Genomic DNA, 25,482 nt, shown 5'->3' with positions numbered 1-25,482 from the left:
CTGGTGGGGAGGGATACAGTAGCACCAGCTCATCGCACCGCTGTGGGGTTCCGGGGACACTTAGCCGCGTGCAGCCTGGCGCTTGGAAGCAGCCCGGTGCTTGGAAGCAGCCACTAGATGGCAGCTCGCGGCTTCTCTGACCCGCCCCCAGGGCCCGCACTCACGCCCCTCTCCACCTCTCCCCCAGCCGCGACAATTCCCCCAGCCTGAAGGAGATCCGGAACGGCTGCCAGCAGCCCTGCGACCGGAAGCCCACCTTACCTCTGCGCCTTCTGCACCCCAGCCCGGACCTGGTGTCTCAGGAAGCCACGCTGTCCGAGGCGCGGCTCAAGTCGGTGGTCGTGGCCTCCAGCGAGATCCACGTGGAGGTGGAGCCCGCCAGCACTGCCAAGCCGGCGCTGACGGCCAGCGTGGGCAACGACAGCGAGCCCAACCTCATCGACTGCCTCATGGTCAGCCCCGCCTGCAGCACCATGAGCATCGAGCTGGGCCCCCAGGCCGACCGCACGCTCGGCTGCTACGTGGAGATCCTCAAGCTGCTGTGAGTGTCCCCCGGCCTGCCTGGTGTCCTCGGGTTGGGGAGGGGGCTTGCCGCTGGCTGGAGGCGTGCAGGGGTGGGCGTGCTGAGTGCGGGTGCACAGGATGCAGAGGTAGGGTGTGAGGGCACTTGTTTCGGGGTGTGTGCGTGCAGGGCTGTGTGTGTACGTGTATGCTCGAGGATCTGGACACGTGTGTAGGGTACAGGCACAAGCACGATGTCTACACCTGTGTCCATGAGTTTGAGAATGTGTGAGTGTGTACGCCTGCCAGGATGTGCTTCCGCGCACGGGGCCCGAGTATGTCTTGCGTGTGTGGACACCTCTGCGTGTTGTGTAGGGTGTGGACTCGTTCTGAATCCGTAATTGTCCTTGTGTGAGTATAAATGGCTTTGGATGTATGAGGGCATAACAGCATATGGGTGATTGCCCGAGTTTCTGTGTGTTGTGTGTGTCTGTGTGTCTACATATAGGAGTTGGATATGGGAGGGATGTGGATTTCTCTATAGGGGCAGTATGTGTGTTTCGAGTGCCTGTGAGTGTAAGTGCACAAGTGTAGGTGTGTCCGGGTGCTTGTGCTGCTTCTGTGCATGAGTGGCTCTGAGTGCAACACGTGGGTATGAGCATTTGTGCACAAGAGCTGGAGCGTGTGTGTTCTCTGTGTATGTGTGCAGATATGCCCATGAGCCAGCATGTGGGTGTGTTTCTGTGTCACACGATCCATGCACGCTTCGCGTATGTGGTGCGTACTGGCCGTCGGGTTCCAGCAGCTATCCCCATGCAGCCTCATCCGCCGGGCGGGGGAGGGAGCATGGCATGCGGATCAGGCTCCACGCGCCTGGCTGGTGGGAGGAGTTCTAAGCAGGAGCCGGAGACCAGTCTGCTCTGAGTGGTGCTTCTGAGCTGGGTGCTTTGGACTGTGCCTGCCCCTCCCCGAGCCTCAGTTGTGTGACTCTAGAATGGAGGGGGTCTTAGTCTTTGACCCCCAAGGGTCTTTCCAGTTCCACCATTCACACCCCAGACCCGTCTCGGACTATGTGCGCCTGGGGGGGGCCTTGCTGTCCACTCCCTTCCGCCCCGCGCTGAGCTCTGCAGTTCTGTGGACCAGCCGGGCCGGGAGAACCCAGCAGACGCCTCCCCCACTTGCTCCCACCAGCTCTGTCCTTCAGAACAGGACTTGGTGCCACTTGCAGGGATGGGCATTGCCCGGCGCAGTGGGTGGTGGCACGTGGGCTTTTCCGAGGGGTTGGGGGCATGACGGCATGGTCGCGTCTGACCGATGCCCGGCGCTTATCTAATGTCAGGGCACCAGGGCCCCTCGATCTGGGGGGGCCTGCCTCCTGGGGCTCGTCAGTGTTGCCGGGGTCACACTGAGTCCCCGCGTCGTTGTTGCTCATCTCTGCGGCGTTCGTTCTGCTCTCATGAACGGGGTGCTGCCCGGAGTGTGCTCGTGGTCCGGAGGGTGGAGGCTACCTGCCGGTTGCCTGGTGAGCTGGTGAATGAGAGCTGCCTAGGGGTGCCCCTGTTCACGCTCTAAAAGCGAGGCCTGTGGTGTCTGTGGAGGTGAGCACGTGTGTGCACACACAGGCGTACACGTTATGCAGTGGCTTCTCGCGATTGGAGGTGACTCTGGTTGCAGCATCCCCAAACTCTTCCTCTGCCCTTGCGTTGGCCCCGGAGAGGAGAAGGGGAGGCCTCCCTTGGTTCCGGCAGCCAAGGCCAGCTGAGGGCACGACCGCGATTAGCGATATCCCCACCCAAAGCAGATTCAAAATTCTGCTCAGAGAGCATCTCCGAGAACACGTCTCAGTCTCTTTAAGGCTGGAGGAGTCCCCGCTTTCTCCCAGGGTGGCGGCCAGCCCTCTGAGGGACCAGCCAGCCGCGGCCCACATCTCCTTCTCATCTGGCCGGGCCCGGCTCTCCTCCTGCGGCCCCTGACTCCGGCTGTTTTCCGCAGACACCTGGAACTCCCAGACCTTCTGCCAGTTCGGGCCCTGACTCATTCTTCTCATTAAGCACTAAGGATTTGAGTTTCATCATGCAGTTGACACACATTTTTTTTTCCTTCTTCATAAACATGCTCATGAATGAGGACTCTGTTCTTCCTGATCTGCTTCCAGACCTCCTGCCTGCCCGCATTGCCCAGCTGCCAGGTCATGGGTGGGGGTCAGGGGGCCCGTCAGAGGCTGCCTGCTGGGCGCTGGGCGGCGTTCCTGACCACTGCTCAGGGTAGCACGTCCCGCCCCACCCGGAGATCTCCACGAAGCAGGGTTTGTACGTCCAGAAGCCTTTTTCACCTTGGGGGAGCGCAGAGCACGATGTGGGCCTGATCACTTCTTTCCCTAGCAGCTTTCCTTTTCTAACCCTGCTGCCTGCTTGACTCACTGGCCCACTGGAGGGCCTCACATGTGTCAAACCCGCAAAACCCCAGCAACTCAAAGTGCTCCAAAGCATGATACGTTGGAAAAAGCACAGATTCAGAGCCAGACTGCCGGGTTCAGGGCCCAGGGGTGTCAGTGTTAGCTTGTGACCTTGCACTGGTTACCCACCCTCTCTGAGTCGAGCTGCCCCCAGCCATCAGAGGGCATGGCTTCGGGCCCCAGCACAGAGCAGGTATCTTGCAGGCATGGACGCTGGGCAGATGGGAGTTACTACACTTTCTGACTACAGCTGTGTTTCCTCTATTTTAAGGCACCATTGGGAGTAAGACACATCATCGATTTAATAACAGCACTTTGAGAGGGGAAAAAAAAAGAAAAAACCCCACGAATATGGCATTCAGTGCAGACTCAGTTTGCAGGAAGCGTGCGTCTGAGAATTGAGGAAATGCGGCCATAGGACTTAGTCTGCTGTGTAACTGCAGGCAGTGTTCTTGGCTTCTCTGGGCCTCAGTTTTCTCATCTCTAAAATGGGTGTCTTCCTCAGAGGGGCTATTGGGAGAATTTAGGACTTGGTGAGAGTGGACTGCTGTTTTCAGTAGGACGGCTCCCCAGATGAGAGTAATGTGTAAAGAATGGAAGGACAGAGGCTCTAATGTGGAATTGAGGGGTCCTATCAGTGCACTGTGGGGGCCAAAGAAGCCATGCTTAGAGCCTGGGCCCAGCCTGGCAGACCGCGTCCACAGGAACAGGCGGGCACCACTCCATCCCGAGAGAGTGGACAGGGGCCCTGATTAGTTGTGTTCCCATCAGAGGGCCCTCAAATAGTTAGAATTTAACACCATTGGCAAGTAACGTAAACTGCAAAACGTTCCCTGGAGACTCAGAAAAGGAAAACTATTCCCAGCACAGGTCAAGGCTGACTCTGAGATCATCACCCTGTGAGGCCCAAGCTGGGTGGTTCGATGGAAAGAATGTGGACTTTGGGAGCTGGACAGAGCACGTTTGGCCTATAGTTGTTCGGATTCCAGCTCTTAACCTCCTGGGCACGTGTGTGTGGTTCACACTTTTGTTTACCCACTTATGTATGCATTCTTTCACCAAACACTTACAGCACACCCAGGTGGGCCAGGTTCTGTGCTAAATGCTGGGGACCCAATGCCCCCTGCTCTCATTCCCTCTGAATCTGAGTAGCACCAAGTTCTGAAAGCAGCGACATTGCCTGCCCGGTGGGATGGAGCGTGGGAATCTCCTGGCACACGTGTGGCCACAGGCAAAGGGATGCCCTTCCGTCCAGGAAGAGAAAAGAGCCGCCATCGTGAGGGAGAGTTGGGAGATGGGCACATCCACTGTTTTCTGATCAGCTCGAATCTGGCTACTTGTTACTTTTGCAAACACATGGATTTTAAAAGAGGCCTCGTTGGGCTGGAGGTCAGCTGGAAGACGCCTCACCCCTCGGGGCCTTCAGGGAAAATGCAGATGGACTTGGGGTTGTCCTCGTGACCGGGAAGCACGATAGTGACTAGAATGTAGAAGGCAGGCGCCGGGGACATCGCCCAGGACCTCCCTGCTCCGTGAAGGACTGGCACAGCCAGATAGCGCAGCTCTGCTGAGCGGAAACGCCCGGAGTTCAGTGCAGGGGAGGGGGACTGTCTGGGGGCTTGGAGACCCTGGCGGACAAGGAGTGGCTGGAATAGCCTCCAACAGGCGGAGAGATGGAGAAGGAGGTTGCAGGCGACCGCGCGGCCAGGATGAAGCCCGTGGGTGTGGCTGGGGAGTGTGATGAGGCTCTGGGGTGGGGTGGACTGGAGCCCAGTCAGCATCTCTGCCCTCACGCGGGTCCTCAGGCCCCAGACACCACCGCTGCCAGCCGTTCCTCCAGGTCAGCTCACTGTCTGCCAGCCGCTGTCTTCCCAGTGGGACTCGGGGCCGGGAGCTGGGTGCCCGGGGGCGGGGGTGGAAGGACCACCTCACCTCCTTGGTTGAATGTCAGCCAGACTGGGGTCCAATCTTCCCCCCCACCGTTCAACTGATCGTATGATTTCGGACAATGAGTCCGCCTCTCTGGGCCTCGGTTTCCCAGTTGTGAAATAAGGATAGGGACGCCTGTCAGTGCGTGCTGGCTCTCAGGGCTGCCTCGAGAATTCAGTGAATTCGTGTGTGCCACGCGTTCGCCACACCACCTGGCACCCTGCAGGCTTGCGGCAAGGACAGGTACCCCCATCCCCACGGTCAGCATCTCCGTGCTCGGGCTTCCGGCGAGGGTTTTAGATGAGGTCTGCAGAGCAGCAGAAATACACGTGTGTGTGTGTGTGTGTGTGTGTGTGTGTGTGTGTAGTGTATGTATGCGTATAGATGGACTGATCAGTTTGGAAAATTTCAGATGCAGATTCCTGGGGCTTGTGGCCACTCTGTAGAGCCCAGACACTCCCTAGAGCATTTGAGGCCAGCGGATCTGCCTACAGCCCTGGAAGGTCCCTGGTGGGATGACGAGGCAGAGAAGGGGGATTTGCCCAGGTCCCCAGCTTCAGAGATAAAGGCCACTCATTTCTCACCTTGGATTTTAATCCCTGGGCCAGCTAGTTGCCTTTGGAGGGAGCAGATACTTGTGCGTGTGACGGCAGGAGCAAAGCAGAATGAGCTGTGTCCCTGACACACCCTCCTGGCGCCCTGGGCTGCATTAGGTGCCTCGCTCATGGTCTTCTAGAAAGGCCGTGGACCTCCCCTTGGTCTCCCAGGCCTCGCTGTGCCTAGCTCACCCCCAGGGGCCCCTTTGAGGACCCCACCAGTGCCCCACCCCAGGGAGCCACACACGGCATTCTCCAGGCTGTGGCCGTGACAGAGCCAGGGTTCAGGTTGGGCGCTGCGGCACACAGCCGTCAGGGCCAGGCCTGCCCGTCCCAGACCCGTGTGCTGGGGGCTTTGGCTTCTCAGAGGCTTGCTTGGCCCCCCGTGCCCTCAGGCTGGTGTGTTCTCCCCATGCCATGCAGAAGATTCCATGAAATCGGGGAAAGGGTCTGCTTGGAGGAAGCACCTTGTCCACGGGACAGCTCCGAGCTCTGGTCTAACAGCACCTGTCAAGCTGGGTTACAATTCTACCAAGTGTGCATTGTCTCTGCCGGGCCAAGGCGGCCGCCCCAAATCCCCGGAACCACTCTGCCTTCATTTCCCACGTCCACCCCTCACCGGCCCAGCTTGTCTCTGGTGTTACCTACGCGCACCACCACCACCACCACCCCCGCCGCCCCCGCTCCCCTCCCAAGCAAGAGAATGGAAGTCCTCAGCCATGTAGGCTCTAAACCGCTCGTGGAGAGCAGCCCGAGGCCAGAGGGCTGGATGTCTTGCTCACGGAGCCTCGTTCAAGTCCAGCTTCTCCCCTCATGAGCTCTGTGATCTTCAGCAGGTGTCCTGACCTCTCTGGGCCTCCATTTCTCATCTGTAAATGGGGGTTATAGGATTAAATGTGTGCTGCTTGACACCTGAGGCCCATCAGAGGCCCTCGGGTTGCTTAAGGCACCTGGTTCACTCTCCCCTTCCTCCCTGAGCCCAGGAAGGCCTGGCTCTCCTGTCCTTCCTGCAGGTGGGCTCAGGCCTCTCACAGCCCGGCCTGCAGCTCTCCCTTCCACCCCAGGTCAGCCTGGCCTGCCAGCCCTGAGGCCAGCACTGCTCTCAGGATGCTCCTGACAGGCGCTCTGCTGGCCACAGGGATCCCACGCCCATCCCTTGGGCCTGGCCAGGCCCCGGGCTCCTAGCTTCCCAGTCTCTGCCCAACACACCCACCGTGTACGCTAAAATGGTCAGACCGGACATTTGGAGTAAGTCCAGGGGCCAGCTGCAAACTTGGAGCTGGGCAGGGCCCAGGCCAGGAAGGAAGTCCGTCTGCCTCTGCCTCTTCCTTCACCCCTGCGTCCTCCCCCTGGTCCTGCGTGAGCTGCCATGACAGAGCCTTCAGGAGGCCGAGCTCCAGGCTGGGGAGACACTTTCACCTAGACCCCTGCCCCAACCTCCCACTGAGCTTAGCACCTGGACCCGGTGACACAACGCTGTTCAGTGATCACCTCCCCTTCCTCCGGAGTGAGCCATGGTCCGGGCTGTGTCTGTCCGGGAGCCCAGCCAGTGCCTACACACCAGGCGCGGCCACAGCTCCTCTGACCCCCACTCTGATTATGGGTGATTTAAACACTCCGTAGAGATTCCTGTATTTAATGGCATTTCTACATTGAACATATTTTTTTAAAGCAAAAGAAAAACGAGTACGTGCCCCTTTTGAGAAAGGGAACAGGGCCTGCCTCTGCAGGTGGAAACAGGGGCCACGAGATGTGTTGTTCAGTGGGCAGGAGCACAGACACGGGAGCCAGGCTCCTGGGGTCAAACCCCAGCTCTTACCGACTGTGTGGCCTTGGGCCAGTGCCTGTCTTCACCGAGACTCAGTTTCCTTGGCTGTAGAATGGGGATGGCGGGTGCATCCAGCTCACCAGGTCTCTGGGAGGAACACAGGGGCTGATCCATGTGTGTGCCTGGAAGAGCCCCTGGCTCGAGACAGGTGCTGTCTACAGTGTTTGCTCCTATTACTTTTAGATTTTTCTGGAAACCATCAGTCAGTCAGTGACAGGTGGGAGGGAAAGAGGGAAGGGGTTTAGAGGGAAGACAAGCCAGCTGTAAAAATCAATGACCGCAGGTATGAGGTCGAAAGGGGTCTGTCTCCACGTCGTGATCTGGGCTCCCTGTGCCCATCCACCCATGGGCAGCATAAAGCACACACCCAGCCTCGGGCACTGGAGTCCAAGGACCTGGCTGTGAATCCTTGCTCTGAGCGTCCTAGCTGCTTGAACTCAGGAGGCACGAGGGGCCTCGCTTTCTCACCTGTAGGGCAGGTGTGATACTCTTGTCCTCAAGTGCCTGTTCTGAGGACTAAGTGAGCCGGGCTGTGCCCACTGCCTGGCCTGGTCAGTGCTTAGTAACCCTCAGCTGGCAACACTGTCAGAACTTATCTCAGGCCACAGGCTTTTCTGGGAATTCTTTTCGGTGTGTCCGGCGGCTTTCCTCGGAACACTCCAGGGTGTGAGCTGGATTCTGAAGGCTGCCACTTTATCATCACTTTATCTGGAGAAAGGAGGGGTGGGAACAGTTCCCACGCCGCCGGGGTTATCTAAACTGTGCATTGTTGGTGAGGGCGAATTATTTGTTCTGGGGGGGTGAGAAGATCTTCCTCTTTTTTGGAATGAAGTAGAGACAGACATACAGCATATTAACAGATACAGTGTACTTAGAGAGCAATTAAGGAAAATGTTGAAAAAGCTCCTTGGGGCGGCGGGGGTCAGAGGGGTCCAACTGAATGAAAAGAAGGTTGAAAAACAGCGAATTCTGGGACTTCCCTGGTGGTCCCGTGGTGAGGACTCCACGCTTCCACCGCAGGGGGCACAGGTTCGATCCCTGACTGGGGAACTAAGATCGCACAAGCCGCACGGCAGTGCCAACAAAACAAAACAAAACAAAACAAAAAACAGCGAATTCTATACATCAGGGAGCCCCGGGCCCACAGGACCACAAATTAGGTCTGGGGTCCGGGGCCGTCCTCTGCTTAGGCCAGGTTCCAGCACGGACCAAGGGGCTTAAACAACAGAAATGTATTTTCTCGCAGTTCTGGAGGCTGGAACTGTGGAATCCAGGTGTGGGTAGTGTTGGTTGTGTCTGAGGCCATCTCTGCTCGGCTCACAGGTGGTCATCCCTGTGTGTGTGTCTGTGTCCTGATCTCCACTTACGAGGACACCAGTCCGGTTGGATTAGGACCCCCCCCTAATGACCTCGTTTTACCTGTCACCTCTTCCTGGGCTCGGGTCCTGGGGTTAGGACTTCAGCGTACGAATCTGAGGGGGATACGTTTCAGCCCATGACAGCCCTCCGTGCTCTGGAAGATAGAAGGAACGCGGGTCTGGGAACCTGGGTGTGGTGGCAAGGAGGAGGAATCCGGGGAGTTGGGTGACCAGCCCCTTCGGCGGCCACGCGGAAGTCTCCGGAGAGGCTTATCAGGCCTTGCGGCCACGCTGCAGACACCAGCTGCTTGTCCCTCGGGGCCCCTGGGAGCCGAGGTCGCCAGACTGTCGCCCCATCTTTGACCCTGTGTGATAACACGCCATTAACCGCCCCTCGTCTAGACCAGCCCTGACCGTCGTCCCCTCTCGTTCCAGGTCTGACTATGATGACTGGAGACCGTCTCTGGCCAGCTTGCTTCAGCCCATTCCATTCCCCAAAGAGTAAGTCCCACACACGTCCCCAGCACCCTCCGGCCCTGAAAGGACAACCTCCGTCGGCCACCCCGGCCTTAGCAGGGGGACCGATCAGGTCACGGGACGCACCGGGGGACACCACAGACGACAGCGGGAGATGGAGATGGAGGTGTTGGTCCTCAGCTGTGGGACCCCGAGGAGGCTCACTCCCACCCCCGAAAATGGGGAAATCACGTGCTTGCATGGCTAGATGGCTTCACTGAGCTAAGAGTACAAAGCCCTCCGCACCAGCCCCCATGTGGTCACGTCAGCGGTGTTTATTGTGCGTCAGATGGGCGTAGGAAAACCTGCCTCTCCCGTCTCCCGAGGGCCAGAGTAAAAATCCAGACAACGCGTGTGGAATGGCTTTGTGTGCTGCGCGGCCATATGCTGAAAGCTCCCTTAGTACCCCCATTACAGGATTAGCTCCCGCCCCACAGTGAGCTGGGCCAGGAACGGACCCTTCCGTCTCTCCAGCCCTTATCCCAGTATTGAATTTATCACGGGAAAATAGGGAGAAAACTCTCTGGTGGATAATGGCCTGAGGAGAAGGCTTTGTCTAAATCACCAGGCCCTAAAATGCCTGCAGGCCTGTTTTGATAGCTGTGAAGAAGCCAGGCCCCAGGAGGCAGCCCCGGGGGCTCTCTCCGGAGGAGCTCTGTGTTTATGAAATGCGGCTCTCCGAGGGGCCATTACACTCAGTAATTACGCCATTTGTCGGCCCGGCTGGTCCCTGGAGCCCCCAGGATTTGAGACTGGAGAAATCCGACTCCTGAGAGCAGTGGCGTCAGTGGCTGCAGTCGCTGTTCCCACAGCTGCGGGGATACACCTGACGGTGGGCCCATGAGGCAACTGGCCCTGAGAAGGGTCCCCGGTTGCCACTCGGATGAGTGGTGGCAATTAGCGCAGCCGCGCCTTAGTGGTGGAACAGTTCACAAGCACACCTGGGTCCCCTGGTGCCCACGTGCAGACGTGCTCACGTGCACCCCCCGGAGCGCCGCTTCTGCTTACTCTGAAGCCTGGTGCTCGTGACTAGGTGCTACCATCATCCCCATTTTACATTAGAATTACCCTCCTTTTAGAGTAAGCAGGGGCCCGGGGAGCTCAGCCCGTTCCCGCTCCTCTGCTCCATGTCATGTCGAGTGGGGACACGATGTCGGTGTTTCATGCTCAACTTCCCCTTCATTCTTGGAATCCGGCAGAAAGCCTGCCGCCCCCAGAGGAAGGACCCTGGGTCACTGTGCTGTTGCGAACGCCCTGCTCACTGCGGTTTTCCCTTTGTTTCTGTTGCAGAGCTCTCGCACACGAGAAGTTCACCAAGTGAGTATTTGGGCAACGCCCTTGTTACCTTCTTCCCGGACGAGTGTCCTCTGTCCTGCGGGCGTCCCCCAGCAGCCAGCCCTCCTTCCGGCCCGTCCTCGTCACATGCCTTCTGGGAGGCAAGGATGGCTCCTCCCAGAAGTTCTCCCGGAGACACGTGTCCAGGCCCGTCCAGGCGTCTCCTGATCCCGCCAGCTCAGCCGGTGCCCCGCCCCTCCCCAGCTCTGTCCTCAGCCCCCCATCCTGGCCCACCCCAGCCAGGACCCTGGGCATGACTCTGCCCCTACCCCGTCTCTTTCAGGGAACTGAAGTACGTGATTCAGAGGTTCGCCGAAGACCCACGACAAGAGGTGAGGCCTCCCTCTCCCTCGCAGGCACACGGTCCAGGCTGCAGCAGGGCGCATGTGGCTCTGTCAGGGCCCCCTTGTCCCCCGCGGGCATCCTTAACAGTTTACAAAGGCTCCTTTGCCTTGTGCATAAACACAGCCCCCAACCCAAGTGTCCAAGCCTGGCCCGTGATGTCAGCGTTTTACTGTAAACTGAGGCTCCCCTGAGGTGTTTCCCACCGGCTGTTTCTCCTTAGGGCACGGGCCATGATTTAGGGCCAGGCTGGCACCCGGGCTCCTGACCAGCTCTGAGATACGGCTCATCCTCTCTGGTCCTGCCGTTCTGAGTATCAGCGGGCCAGGGAAGATGTCTGAGCTGGGATCTGAGCCAGGTTTTATTTCCCGGGCATGGTGGCCTAGGGCCTCCCCGAGGGGCCACTCTGCCCCTCCAACAGCTGGGCTTCAGGGAGAGGGCAGCAGCCTTCCCTCCCAGAGCCCCTGTGTGTGAACAAGGACTCAGAGTGGGCCGGGAACCCACCCCAGCCGTTCTCCCATTGCATCGCTGTAATGACAGCAACAGCCTTCGCTGGGTGCTCACGCTGTGTCAGGCACATGCGTTTTCTCATTTAATCCTCACAACAACCCTGTGACTAGGTGCTACCATCATCCCCATTTTACATTGGAATCACCCTCCTTTTAGAGTTGAGAAAACGGGGGTTACATGCCCGAGATCACACAGCTGGTACATGGGCCGAGGCCCTACCCTCACCCAGGGGTAGTTAGGCTCCAGGAGGGGCGAGCCCTGCAGCGTACACAGCGGGCCGGGCGGGGGCTGCCCTGAGGTGCTCAGGCCCCTCCTCTGTGCACACGGAGTCTGGGGCACGAGGGGTCTGGTTCCCAGGCGGGGACAGAGGCGGAGCCGGAGGATGAGGGAGGGAGTTCTTCTCGGTGGAGCCAGAGTATATTCTGAAGAGGCCACACTATAAAGCCTGGGTCGAGAAGGATCTAGAAGGATCTAGTTCGAAAACACCATGATTCTACACCTGACTCCAAAAGCGATCCTCAGGCAGAAGCCATAGACAGGGAGCTTTTAAACGTCTGGGTACCCGCGATGGTCTCCGTTCTTCTTAACCCTGAGCCATCCCTCGCCGTGCGTGAAGGCAGAGTCTCAGAATTCCCCTGGAAAGTGAGGCTTCATTTCAGACACCGACTTTGAAGTTGATGAATAAAAGTGGTACCAGCTGCATCCCAGAGCGGAGCGGCAGTGCCGAGTGCCAGGAGGGAAACTTCCCAGCCCGGGTAACACCCGGGAGGCTGCTGAGGACACGGCCCCCCAGCAGGCCCCTCTTGCCAGCCGTGCCTCCCGCTTCCGCCCGCCTCCTGCTCTGATTTCCTCTCCTGCTTCTCTTCCCCTCACTCGTCTCCCTTCCCACCTTCTCCCTCCCAGATGGAGCCACAGTTGTTTTTTTATAGATTCTCTGCTGTATCTGTTGAACAGAGTTTCATACTCTTGCTTCCTTGTTTCTCTGAAGTATAGCTAAGTTAGCGTCCGATAGTCTTCCAACTCAGAGGGGAAAGTCAGAGCCCTGCCGCCCCTGCTTTCTGTTTACTTGTGTGTGGGTTGTGATCAACTGAATATCTGTGAGTAAGTGACTCTTGGCAGGAGCTCGTCCTTCACTCTCTCCCTGCAATTACAGCGGGGCCGGGGTGGATGTGGAATTCCTCCCACATGTGTACACGTGTTTGCACACGCGCACACACGCCACCCACACACAGACGCGTGGAGCCCTGGGGAGGAAGCTGAGAGCCACAGAGAGAGCTGTGCTTCGGGCAGCACTGAAATTGCCCCCGACTCTGGACAGAGACCCTTTCTCCTAAGGAGAGAATGTCAGGGTCCCAGAGAGAGAGAGAGAGAGCGACATCGGCGGGACAGAGGCAAAGCCTGGGGACAGCACCCATGAGGGTGAAGTAGGGAAGCAGGCAGACCCCCAGAGGTGGAGGGGCAAACGCCCCAAAAGTGAGGGAGTGGGGCAGAGGTTCAGAGAGAAAGGAGAGCAGAGAGAGAGAGGAATTGGAGACACAGAGAGGGGGACAGACACCCAGACAGAGAAAAGAGAAAAAAATGCCCCCATCCAAGGTGCAGGAGAGAGCGGCACAGAGGTCCCTTTGCGCCTCTCTACCCCAGCTTGGCCACAGACGTGCTTTATTCAGGGCAGCTAGACAAGCCAGGGCCCAGCCCTCCATCCTGAGGAGCTGGAGTTCCCTTGTTTATGGATATCAGAGTTTTTCCCAAAAGGCCTTCCGTGGAATTTAGTAGAAGGCTGGGCGGGTCTGGACTAAACTAAGTTAAACCAGTTCCTTAACCGTGGGACTTGTCTGGGCGTTTGCCATTGGCGTGTGTGGATCGTGGGCCACCGTCGTCATGGGTCTGCAGGGGCTGACCAAGCGCTCTCCCCCTGCGGCAGGTCCACTCGTGCCTGCTGAGCGTGCGAGCCGGCAAGGACGGCTGGTTTCAGCTCTACAGCCCCGGAGGGGTGGCCTGCGACGACGACGGGGAGCTGTTCGCCAGTATGGTACGTGAGGGGCAGGGGTGGGAGTGGCCGGAGCCACGGGCGGGCACATTGGCTTCCCCTCCCCTGACCAGTGAGAGAGCCGCCCCGCGCCCGCTGGGGCCAGCCCTGGAATTTCCAGGCTGAAAGGATGCCGGTGATGAAGATGGTGATGGTGACGCCGGCCACAGGTGTCACTTCCTCATCTCTTACCTGAGCAGGCCCCGAGCCAGAGGCTCCCCCAGCAGCGTGAGGAGGGATACTTCCTATTACCCCATCTTCCAGACGTTACAGGTGTTAACTGCCCAAGTTCATCGGGTTCACTGCAGCGCGTTGCTTTGTTCAAGGGTCTCAGCGCGTAATGGGCACAGGTATCCTAGAAGGCGCTGCAGATCCATCCGCCAGCTCGTCTGATCCTTGCCCCGTATCACCAAGGTCAGGATGACCGGCCCACCTTGGAGATGAGGCATCTGAGATCCCCTGACCAATAACCGCATCCTTGGTGATTCCTGACACTTTTCTTGTGCACTGTGACCGACACCTCACATGCACAATCTTTCTTCATCTTCACGGCAGCCCCATCCCTTAACTACCTCTGTGTGGAAACGGGCACAGAGAGGTGCAGTGGCTTGCCCGAGGTCACACAGGCCTCCGGCCTCCAAGTTCCTCCCTCGGCCAGGCCCACGCTGTCCAGAGCCGGCCCTTCTTCCAGTAGCAAAGAGTGTCCATCTTGTGAAAGGAGGCACAGATGCCCCTTCCCCAGGGCAGATGCTCCTCTAGGCGGCCGGCAACCTCACCTAGCCCGCTTGCTGAGGAAACCAGCTCCGTTCCACAGTCACTCATGCTCCAGAGCTTGAGGAAGGCGCAAGCCTAGGCCAGCCGTGGCTAAGGTTGCAGCCCTGCTACACGCTAGCCTGATGACCTCGGATCAGTAACTTGCCTCTCGGGGCTTCGGTTTCCTCGTCTGTGAAACGGGGAGCGTAGTCCTGGCGTCTCGGGGTTACCATGGTGATTGCCTGCGATAATATATGCGAGGCACCGGGCCAGGGCCTAGCGCACAGTGAGTGCGCAGAAGTGACGGGTGTGGTTATTCTCATCCCTACTGGGCAGCCGGTTTAGTGGGGTGAGCAGCTCATAGCACTCTCCGCAGTGAACCTGGCAGTGTGTGCGCAGTGACGACAGACCCCAGCACTGCCTCTGGATCCTCTCTGGAAAGGGGCTTATTTTTAGGTTCCTTTCCTTACGCACTTGCTCTCCACTCCTCGCCTGCTGCCTGACGCGTCCCCTTTGAGTGCCCTGTGTGTCCTGAAAATGCTGGCCTTGCCTGCCTGCACCACCTCTCACAGGCTTCTCTGCTCTGATGTCACAGCTTCACCATGGCAACGCCCCGTGGTCCTCCCCGCCCCTTTGTGCGGGGACTGTGAGAGAGAGAAGTCAGGGAGCTGGCAGCTCCCCAGCCTGAGAGATTGCATTTGTATGCCAGAGTTGTTGGTGATGGAGCAGAAAAGAATATACGTGGGGAAGGAAGCAGGCAGCCCCTGGATGGTGATGCGTCGTTTCCATGGAGACACATGGCACGGATGAGGTCCCCTTTGATTAGGCTGCCGTTTCCAACCGCAGAAGGGCATTTGCTCTAACGTGAAGTCAGGGGGAGAGCACACCAGGTGTGTGGGCCTCCCAGCTGTTGGTTGGGGACCCTTGCCCTTGGGCACCCATCTCCAGATGCACCAGAAAGAAACACACTTTTCTTAATGGCCGGCCTGCGGATAACCCAAGATGGAGCAGAATTGGCCAGTTCTCGGGTTTCTGGGGCAGGCGACCACTCAAAATACCTTTGGGACTCACAGGGGGCTTGGGAAGGGGAGACGGGCCTCCGTACGGTTCCCTACCCTGCGTGTGAGGGGTGGGCCTGTGCACCCTAAGCAGGGGCTGCCAAGACGTTTCTGCCAGCTTTGACAGTGCCACGACCCAGAGGGCCAGGTGTCAGCAGAGTCCCGAGGGGGACGGGACAGGGGGCTTTTGTGTGTGTGTGTGTACGGAGCGGAGGTAAAACATATATAACATAAATCTTACCACCTTAACCATTTTTTAAAATATTTTTATCGAAGTATAGTTGATTTACAATGTTGTGTTCATTTCTGCCCACCTGAACCGTTTCTAAGTGTACATTTCTGTAGCGTCAAGTGCACCGACAGTGTTCTGCAGTCACCACCACCATCCATCTCCAAACCTTCATCTTCCCAAACTGAAACTGTCCCCGCTGTAAACACTAGCTCCCCACGCCCTCCCCCAGCCCCGACACCCCACCCCACCCCCGCTCCTCCTTTCCGTCTCTGTAGTCTGACCCTAGGTCCCTCCCATGAGTGGGACCCTACCGGATGTGTCCTTCCGTGAGTGGCTTAATTCACGCAGCACAGTGTCCTCGAGGTTCATCCACATGGGAGCCGGTGTCAGGGGTGGGGGGGGGGGGTCCTTTGAATCCCCTGGGGAGAGTCTGGTGATCGTTGCAGATGCAGTGTCCAGACTGGGTGTGGGGCGTGTCTGATCCGTGTCTTCTGGTCTCACGATCCTTGTAGCACGTAGAAGGCAGGCACCGCGGGCCACAGCCCACGCGGTCACTGCCCTTCACCTGGCCCATCTCTCCTCACAGGTGCACATCCTCATGGGCTCCTGTTACAAGACCAAAAAATTCCTGCTCTCCCTGGCAGAAAACAAGCTGGGACCCTGCATGCTCCTGGCGCTGAGGGGGAACCAGACCATGGTGGAGGTAAGGAGCTGGCCCGAGTCCCTGGTAAGGTTGCCAACTCTCCCAGGACTTCATCCTTGTTGATGGAGCACCTTCTAGGAGCTTCTAGGAGCCCCGAGTTATTACAAGAGCTGGGGACACGGCAGCGGATGAGGCAGGCACAGCCCCAGCCCTCCTGAGCTTAGCGGGAGTGGGAGACCTTCATCAAACCGTCTGCTAATTTCATTTTAATTTCACTTTTTGATCCACGTGGGTCCAAGGGATCGATTGGGCAGGTTTCTGTTCCCTTTGTCTGTTGCTGCAGAACACCACCCCCAAATGGGGGCTTCAAACAATAATGCTCATTTATTTGCTCCTGGGTCTTGGGATGACTGGGCTCAGCTGACCACTTCTCATTCTGAGTGTCTCATGGGGTCGCAGTCAGATGGGGGTGGGCTAGGTCCTCCCAAGGCTGCTTCCCTCACGTGTCTGGCACTGGCCTGAGGGGACTCGACCAGCGGAGGCTGGAGCAGCTGGGGCTGCCAGGCCGCCATCCACACAGCAGCCTTGGTCGTAGCCGTCCCACTCACCGAGGAGCACACACCAGCCCCGGGCACTCATGTCACCTCTGTCTCCCCCAAAGTCCCCAGAAGCCTGGGGCTTCCACAGCCACTGTCCAAAGAGACCTGGCAGAAGCTAGATCTCTTTTCCTGACTCAACCTCACAAGTCAGGCAGCATCACTTCTGCCACTTTCTGGCCATGAGAAGTCGGTCCCCGGGACTTCCCTGGTGGTCCAGTGGTTAAGACTCCACGCTCCCAATGCAGGGGGCATGGGTTCAATCCCTGGTCAGGGAACTAGATCCCACACGCATGCCGCAACTAAAGATTAGCATGCCACAACTAAGACCCAGTGCAGTCAAATAAATAAATAAATAATTTAAAAAAAAAAAAAAGAAATGAGGGCTTCCCTGGTGGCGCAGTGGTTGGGAGTCCGCCTGCCGATGCAGGGGATGCGGGTTTGTGCCCCGGTCTGGCAGGATCCCACATGCCGCAGAGCGGCTGGGCCCGTGGGCCATGGCCACTGAGCCTGCGCGTCCGGAGCCTGTGCTTCACAACAGGAGAGGCCACAGCAGTGGGAGGCCCGCGTGCCGGAAAAAAAAAAAAAAAAAAATAGAAGTGAGTCACCGAGGCCAGGCCCATAGTCAAGGGGATGGGAATTAGACTTCACCTCTCAGCAGGGAGAGCATCAAAGAGTTTGACTCCCACAGCTTTCCGTGGAAAAGCAAGGGATAGAAAGAGGTGTCCTGTCTTTCGGGCTCTACCAGGCCATAGGGGCCCGGCGTGCATGGTGCCCACAAGCGTTAACCAGGAGCTCCCACGCGCTGAGTGTGTGTGCACTAATGTTCCCGTTACACAGAGGGGACACGGGGGCAGGCGATCCCCCCAGCATCGCACAGCCGGAAGTGCAGAGAGCGGGGAGAGAACAAGACCTGGGAACGCATGGGTGTGCCGAGCTTGGCCGCCTCCCGAGGCGTGAGGGGCTCTTGGGACAGGCTGAGGGTTCAGGCCTCCGCGCCTCCGAGGACCAGCCCCTCCCAGAGCCTCGGGCTGGCGGTAACTCGCCTCCCGGCTCTTGGCAGATCCTGTGCTTGATGCTGGAATACAACATCATCGACAACAACGACACGCAGCTGCAGATCATCTCGACCCTGGAGAGCACAGGCGTGGGGAAGCGCATGTATGAGCAGCTGTGCGACCGGCAGCGGGAGCTGAAGGAGCTGGTGAGTCCACGCCCGGCTGCCCGGCCCGGCTCCGGGGCTCCCCTGCCCAGCAGCGAGAGCGTGGCTGCAGTGAGCAGGGCAGAGCCCAGGGTCCGTGGCACCTGTGCCGGCCTCCACCTCACTGACTCCTCCTCCAGACCCAGAGAGGTCGAGATTGCCACCCGCCACTTTGCAGATGATCAGAGAGGCTGAGTCTGTGGCCCAAGGTCAAACAGCCCATATGGGCCCGGTCACAGCCACATCCTGTGTCACCCTCCGAGCCAAGCCTGGCAGTGGCTGTCTGTGCCCCTCCTCCCTCCCTCCCTCGCCCACTTCCCTCAGGCCCTTCATTTCAGGGCACGGGGCTTGATTTCCGAATGCCAGCACCCGTACCTCCTGGCCAAAGGGCTTTCTCTGTCCACGGGCACAGCAGGACAGAAAGGGTGGAAAATTCACACCCCGTGGTCTCCTGGAGCAGCTCTCAACCAGTGACTGACAGGAGAGGTGGGGTCTCCCTGTGAGATGTGACTTCGCCACCATTTCCCCGAGGCCCAGGGGTAGCTGGGGTGATCACAGCCTCTTCCTTTAGGGGCCTTGTGGTCTCAGTTCCCCGCTCCACCGCTGGGGTTTCTTGGGGTCGCCTCTCTGATACACCACCTGCCCTCAGACCTGGCCTCGGGGTCTGCCCCTGAGACAAAGACCACCATGTTGCCCGCCACTCCCAAGGAATACAAACAGTGCCATGAGAGGTGTTACTGGAGGTGCGGGTACCGGGTGAGGGCTCAGGGAAAAGTGGGTCGTAACCAGTCTGACTTCTGTTGCAGCAAAGGAAAGGCGGGCCCACCAGGCTAACACTGCCCTCCAAGTCCACAGTGAGTCGGTTTCATTCTCCTGCAGGGCTGGGAGGGAAGAAGCGGGTTATCCTCCCCGGTGGGGAACAGCAGACAGTGTCTGCTGGAGGTGATGGGAGGAGGTGAACAGGGACCCTATGGTACTTCCCTCCCTAGGAGGGAACTGGGTTGCAGGAAACCAAACATTATGATAAAGATTACTGTTGATATTAATGTTACTATGTTACCAGTTACTCACAATGATGACGATAATAGTTCATATATATTGAGGATTCACGTACCACATAAATTGTGCTCATAATTCATTTTATCTTATGACAAGAAGCCTATCAGGCTGGTGCCTCCTTCCCCATTTTACAAGGTCTTCAGGGATCTTAGTTCCTTCTATCCTGCTGCCCCACTGTCCTTGGCACATAGCTTCCACCTCATAGTCCAAACTGGCTGCTCAAGCTCCAGCCATTTTATCTCCATTCAAGCCAGGAGGAAGGAGGAAGAGGCAAAGAGGAACACGCCCCTTCCCTTTAAAGACCTTCCTGGAAGTTCTGCGGGACACATCTGCTTGTATACCATTGTCCAGGTTTAGCACGTGGCCCCACCTAGCTGGGAGATTAGCCTTAATCCAGGGCAGCCAGTTGGCAGCTAAAACTCAAGGATTCTATCACAAAGATGGAAGGGACCCTCAACGACCTCAGAGTCTAGTGCTCACATACTCCTTGAAAGGGCCTCAGTGTTTGCAGGTAGGAAGTGGGCGCAAGCTCCCGCCTGGGAAAGTGAGATGGTCGGACACACGTGCACACGCCTGTGGGAGGGACGTGGCCTCGGAACACCCCACTGGTGACTCAGGCTGTGGGTCACAGCTCCGAAGGCTTTCTCCAGCTAGGCAGCTGCCACCACGGAGACGTGGAGGCAGCCGCGCCCTCCCTGACACCCCGTTTTGTCCCAACCCACTGGACCGTGCTCTCCTCCCCGCCACAGCTTTCTGTGGGGCTGGGGAGGGGAGGCTTAGGGCCTCGGGGAGCTGCTGGCAGCCCCAGGCCTCCTGAGACCCCGCCTGCCCGTCCCGTCTGCAGGATGCTGACTTGGCTCGTTTGCTGAGCTCTGGCTCCTTTGGAAACCTGGAGAACCTCAGTTTGGCCTTCACCAACGTAACCAGTGCCTGCGCTGAGCACCTCATCAAACTGCCTTCTCTCAAGCAGCTGAACCTGTGGTCCACTCAGGTACATGTGGCCTGCCCTGCCCCTGCCCCCTGCGCCCCCTCCGTGCCCACCGTGCACCCCTGCCCCAGGCCTGCCCTGCACCCTCCTCCATGGCTGGCTTTCTGCCCAGAACCCACGGGGCCATTTGCTTCATCACCACACCCCCTCCACGGCACAGCGCCCACGTCCCCCAGAGGGTCCCAGGCCAGAGAAGGTTGAGCCCCTCGTGAAGCCCAGTGGCCCGTCCCACAGTTGGAGTCGCCAAGGCCCAGAGCAGGGGCGTGCCCGGCACAGCTGACACGTGACACAGGTCTCACACCCCTGCCCAGGGGGTGTGCAGGCGGCTGGTGGGTCTCCTCCTTGTAATGACCACAGCGCACGGTGCCCGCTGCCCGTGCTTAGTACCGACTGGGCTGTTAAACACGTATCAGCACGTGTGGTCTCCACTCCATTGTGAGGTGCAGGCCCTGCCGACACCTTCATCTCGCAGAAGAGAACCCGGGCGTTCCCAGCTGCCCTGCTGTCCCACTGTCCCGCCCAGGGAAGGGCCACCTCGGCTCCCGCTAGTAGCCACGAGTCACTGAGTTCAAAGCCACCCTTGACAGACGGCAACACCGACTCCAGGGGGGGGCCCTTGTCTGGTCCACGGCACTGGCAGAAGCTGGATTTGAACCCGGTCAGGGCACTGGAGTCTGGCGAGAAGCGAGAGCGGCCCAGGCCCTGAGGCGTGGAGGCCATGGGCCTCAGTCCTGGGCTCTGTCCTGTCTCCTTGCTCCGCCGCTGCCCCTGCCTCGGGGTCGTCGCCCCGGGCGCCCGGGGAGGCCAGCGTCAGTGTCCAGGCTGAGCAGGTCTCTGCCCCACAGTTTGGAGACGCCGGCCTGCGGCTCCTGTCGGAACACCTCACGATGCTGCAGGTGCTGAACCTGTGCGAGACGCCCGTCACCGACGCCGGCCTGCTGGCCCTCAGCTGTGAGTCCCTCCATCCATCCCTTCATCCCTTCCTCCATTCACGCACCGTGCTGTGTGCTCCCGGAGCACCTCCCCCATGCCAGGCAGAAGTATCCCTGCCCTCGTGGAGCTGATGCTCTAGAGGAAAAAGGAAGAATGAGTGAGGCCCAGCCTGTGCCCTCCCGACGCTGTCCCAGCCCCTGAGGGTGATCGTGCTCCCCTGAGCCGCCACAGCAGCTGCAGCCCCAGCCACAGCCTTCACCCGGGAGTTGGTTAGAAATGCAAATTCTCGGGCCCTGCCCCAGACCTGCTGACTCAGAAACTGCACTGTAACAAAGTGCCGGGTGATTCTCAACGCACACTAAAGTTTGAGAAGCACCGCCCTAGTAGAAGGAGCCACAAAATACTGGAGGCACCTAGAACTGTCGATTTCTGTACCCTGACCCCAATCTACTAAACTCAAATCTTGGGTGATGTCGAGCCTGGGAATCTGCATTTCCCATTTCCAGGTCCATTGGTTTAGATGAGAGGCCCTGGGCCTCAGCTGGGAGGAATCCAGGAAGGCTTCCCAGGGAGGTGACTGGATCTGGGGGTGAAAGACACATACGTAGGAATTGACCGAGGGGGAGGCATTCTGGGCAGTGGGCATGACTCCTGCAAGGTTGTCGGCACGTTCTGGGTGGCTTGGGAGTGGCTGGGGGCAGGTGACGGGGTAACGGAGGGCAGAGAGGATGAGGTTTAGAGTCACAGCGGGGTCCACTGTCTGCAGTGCAGCAGGCAAGTTCTGGGGACATTTGGGGTACAGGCAGTAGAGGGACATGACAGAGGGGGACCAGAAGGGAGAGAGGCTCAGAGGGCAGGGGGAGAACGTGGGCCCAATTCAGATCAGCTCCTGCCTGAAATAGACCTTCTGTACGTAGTGGTCCCGGGCTGTGCCTCTGAAACCCCACCTCCCCGACCCCGTCTCTGAACCAGAGGCCTCAGCAACTCAGTCCGCCCCCAGCTTTTCCATCCTGTACCTGCAACTGCCCCTTGTGGGGTCCCACTGACCTAATGACTGTGTCTGTCTGTCTGTCCCTGGACAGCCATGAAGAGTCTCTGCAGCTTAAACATGAACAGCACCAAGCTGTCGGCGGACACCTACGAAGACCTGAAGGTAATCCTTTTCTTCCCTCCTTCCTTCCTTCCTTCCTTTGCAAGTGCAAAGGTCCTGAGGCAGAAAGGGTTGGTACAAACGACTTTGTAGCCAGCGTGACTAGAAAGTGAGAGAAGGGACCGGAGCCAGACCGGATAAGGCCTCGCAGGTCATGGAAGGACTCTGGATCTCATCCAGGTTCAGGAGGCTCTCAGAGGCTCTAAGCAGGGTAGTGAGTTCTGCTTTTACAAGCTCGTTCTGGTTGTTACGCGGAAAGCAGGATTTTTGAGGGCGAGTACAAGCAAGGGGTAGCAGCATGGAGAAGGTTTGCAGGGCTGGTGCAGTCACACAGGTGAGACCCAGGACCCGCAGGCTGGGCTAGGTTGGCAACTTAAAATCAAGGAAAGAGGATCTGGGTGGTGGAAGGTGGGCACATTTTGTTTGTAAAAACGCATGTCTCGTCAGGGCTGGAAGGGCTGAGCCTTCAGCAGGCTCCTGCCGCCCCCTCATCCTGGGCCCAGAGGAGTGGGCTCAGCCGCAGAGCCCTGGGAAGGAAGGGCCGGGCCAGGAGCGCGCCAGATCCTGGGCGCCCTGGAAGCCCACCTCCAGCAGGGCCTCCCCCCCCCCCCTCAGCTTCCCCTCCAGCTCAGCCAGACCTGTAGCCTGAGGCCCATTCACTGGCCAAGCCTCCAGACGCCTTCTGTGTGGCAGGCTTGCGCTGGGGACAGGGACGCCGAGGTGCGGTGGGCTCACCCCTGCCCAGGAGGGAGCTCAGTCCCGGCAGACAGACACGTGCAGCAGACTGCAGCAGGACGGGGCTCAGGGGCCAGCAGGGAGGGGACCGCCAGCTCCGTTCATTGGGGCGGGAGAGCCTGCACAGAAAGGAGTGGTTAAAGTGAGCCTGCCGGGCAGGCCAGCGCCCAGGAAGCTGGGGAGGCGGGAAGCAAAGGCAGGAGACCAGTTAGCAGCCTCTCTGTACAGCAAAGGCTTGTAAGAAAAAGTAAACCGTTCATAAAAGAAGGCAGAGCAGAAGCGCGTCTGGGTGGCAGCGATGGGGGGCAGGAAGCCGCTCTGAGGAGTAGCAGGTGGGATCCTGTAGTCCGGCCACCGATCCACGTGGGGGAGCCTGAGTGGGAAGGATCTCCACCCACCCGCCAGGAACCGGCAGCTTACGGATCCCTCTCCACTCTCCCCGCCGGACTCCTGACAGCCCTGAGGGCACAGGCACTGTCCCGGACCGGGTGCTCTGGGTTTGCCCTGCCTCGCCCCGTCCCGTGAGCCAGGGACTGGACTCAGATTCCCTCCACAGATGAGGAAGCCGGCTCCCGGAGGCCAGGGCTCTACCCAAGGGCAGGTGGCCTGCAAGTGACAGTGGTGGGGGGCGCACATCCTGGGTTTCCTGCCCTCAGAGCCAGTGACCCGAAGCCTCTGTGGGGTGGGAATGTGGGCTCCCCAGCAGCTATCGCCTGCTTTCTGTGGAGCCCCGTGCCGCCTACTTGGTTCTCCCGGAGGTTCCCCAGCTCTGGGCTCGGGAGCCCCCGATGGTGACAAAGTGGGGAGGGCATCGTGGGAATGCCAGCCGCCGGGCGGGGGCGGGATGGAGCTCTGCGCCACCAGGTTCTGGAAGGGACTGGATCCTTCTTGCTCCCCCCAGGCCAAGCTTCCCAACCTGAAGGAGGTGGACGTCCGCTACACGGAAGCCTGGTGAAGCTCCCACTCGGCAGGAAGGAGTTTGCAACTGCGACACGCAACTCTTGACTAATAGCTGTAGAGCAGCGGGTCTCGGGGTCCCACCCCGCGTCCTGGCTGTGAGATAGACGGGGGAGTCTTTCTGGGGGCGGAGGGCGGAGGGGGGAGGGGGTGGGGAGGGGGTCCGTAAGCACGCCCAGCCCCCACCTAATTCTTTTAGCTTCATAATCGGAAACATTGACCTGATCTAAAACGGACTTTGTAGCAACCAGAGGAGCGGCAGCGGGTCGGGGAGAGGGTGGGGATGGGGGCGCTTGGGGAGGGGGGACCCTTTGTGGATTTTCTTTGCCTCTGTGTTCAATGCCATGTGGGAAGAGTCAACTCTGATGCCATCGTCTCGCAACCCCGACGGGCCTGGAGGCCAAGGAAGGATGCTTTCTCCCTCCGAGGCCCTGCGGAGAACTCGCCCCGCCATCGCCATCGCCATCATCGCCATCGGACAAGACCCGGTCACGTGGTCACGTCATCACACCCACACCCGTCCTGTGTCCTCGCCATTGCTATGCAAAGTGATTCTTGTTGTACATAAGATTTAAATAATGCGCCTATTTAAGAAACGTTGACAAATTGCAGGTCTGGGACCTGCTTCTTATTTATGAAGTCTTTGACCCGCCCGCCCGCCCGCCCGCCCGCCGGCCGCCCCTGGCGTGTAGTACTGTACAAACCAGTCAGCTGTCAGGGTAGTGGTAGTATTCTTGTTATTTTTTTAAAGGAAACAAACAGACGGAAAAAAAAAAAAAAAAAAGAACCTTCTTGGAAAATTAATTGCTTTTTCGTAATGGATTCTCTATGCTAACGCTCTCATGTCGGTCCGTCCGTCCATCCCTCTGCCCGCCACGCCACCGTGTGTTTCGATCCCAGACGTCTCCAGTTTCCTCACAGGGTGGAGGTCAGCTGGGGGAGGAGAAGTGGGGTCCCCACATTGTCGTCTTGCTCCTCTATGGCCCCAGCTTTCTCTCGGCCCCCTTTTACACATTTGGAGGGGGAGGGTGCTAACCTGTCCTCCCATCCGTCCCGCAGGAGAGCTGCCCCGCCCCCTCCCCCGGAGCTCTCCCATCTGCGGTGGCCTCTGCTGCCCCCGTCCCCGCTGAGGCTCTGCGACCTGTGGCCTCCCCGCCGTCCTGTGCCTCCCGCGGTCCCCTCATGCATGCCCGCCTCTCTGCATGGTCTCTTGGGAGAAGAGAGACGTCGCCTCCACCAGCCTGACTGCCCACCCCGCCCACGAATGTGACCACTGCAGCGCAGACGCCCCTTCTGCCCCCTCCGTCCCCACACCTGCCCCAAAGACACACCAACCTCTGTTTCTTTTATAAACAAGCCCTCACTGTACAAAACAGCCCTCATGGTTTACTTGGGGTCCCCTCTCCCCCAAGCCCCTTCTTCTGTTGGTTTAGCACAAACACAGCCCCCCTTCAGCACCTCCAGACCTAACCCCCAGTCAATGTAATTGTTTTATATATATTTAATCTTATTCAATGGAAACCATGCTTTTGTCGTTTTATACTTTGCTAGGTAGACTTTATTACCCCCCGACTATGCCCTCATTTTTTTAAAAAAGGAAAAAAAAAGAAATTGGGTTTCAGTCTTAATTCATTTTCCGTGCCAGGTTTGATTTCGTGTGTGCGTGTGAGTGTGTTCCGTTTCGTGTTTTTTTTTGTTGTTGTTGTTTTCTGTTGTTTGGTTTTATTCGCTCCCCTTCGGTCCCATACTTTACAGCACTCTGGTGCAGGAAGAAGCAGAAG

At 58.6% G+C, this 25,482-nt stretch overlaps 1 protein-coding gene across 1 annotated transcript in view; it reads left to right on the top strand.

Moving 5' to 3' along the window:
• Positions 1–25,482, top strand: part of CMIP (c-Maf inducing protein) — a 236,709-nt gene extending 211,227 nt beyond the window's left edge. Inside the window, exons 10-21 of the mRNA XM_027119169.1 lie at positions 188–541; positions 9,103–9,168; positions 10,474–10,500; positions 10,802–10,850; positions 13,292–13,399; positions 16,026–16,142; positions 17,742–17,882; positions 18,686–18,733; positions 19,783–19,929; positions 20,772–20,877; positions 21,942–22,012; positions 23,646–25,482. Of these exons, the coding sequence (XP_026974970.1) occupies positions 188–541; positions 9,103–9,168; positions 10,474–10,500; positions 10,802–10,850; positions 13,292–13,399; positions 16,026–16,142; positions 17,742–17,882; positions 18,686–18,733; positions 19,783–19,929; positions 20,772–20,877; positions 21,942–22,012; positions 23,646–23,699 (1,288 nt within the window). The 3' untranslated portion in view covers positions 23,700–25,482. The remainder of the gene's footprint in view (positions 1–187; positions 542–9,102; positions 9,169–10,473; positions 10,501–10,801; positions 10,851–13,291; positions 13,400–16,025; positions 16,143–17,741; positions 17,883–18,685; positions 18,734–19,782; positions 19,930–20,771; positions 20,878–21,941; positions 22,013–23,645) is intronic.

Source organism: Aethalodelphis obliquidens, unplaced genomic scaffold (assembly GCF_003676395.1).
Source record: "Aethalodelphis obliquidens isolate GAN/ISIS:26980383/991018 unplaced genomic scaffold, ASM367639v1 scaffold20, whole genome shotgun sequence".
NCBI lineage: Eukaryota > Metazoa > Chordata > Mammalia > Artiodactyla > Delphinidae > Aethalodelphis > Aethalodelphis obliquidens.
This window is presented reverse-complemented; position numbering and strand designations above follow the sequence as displayed.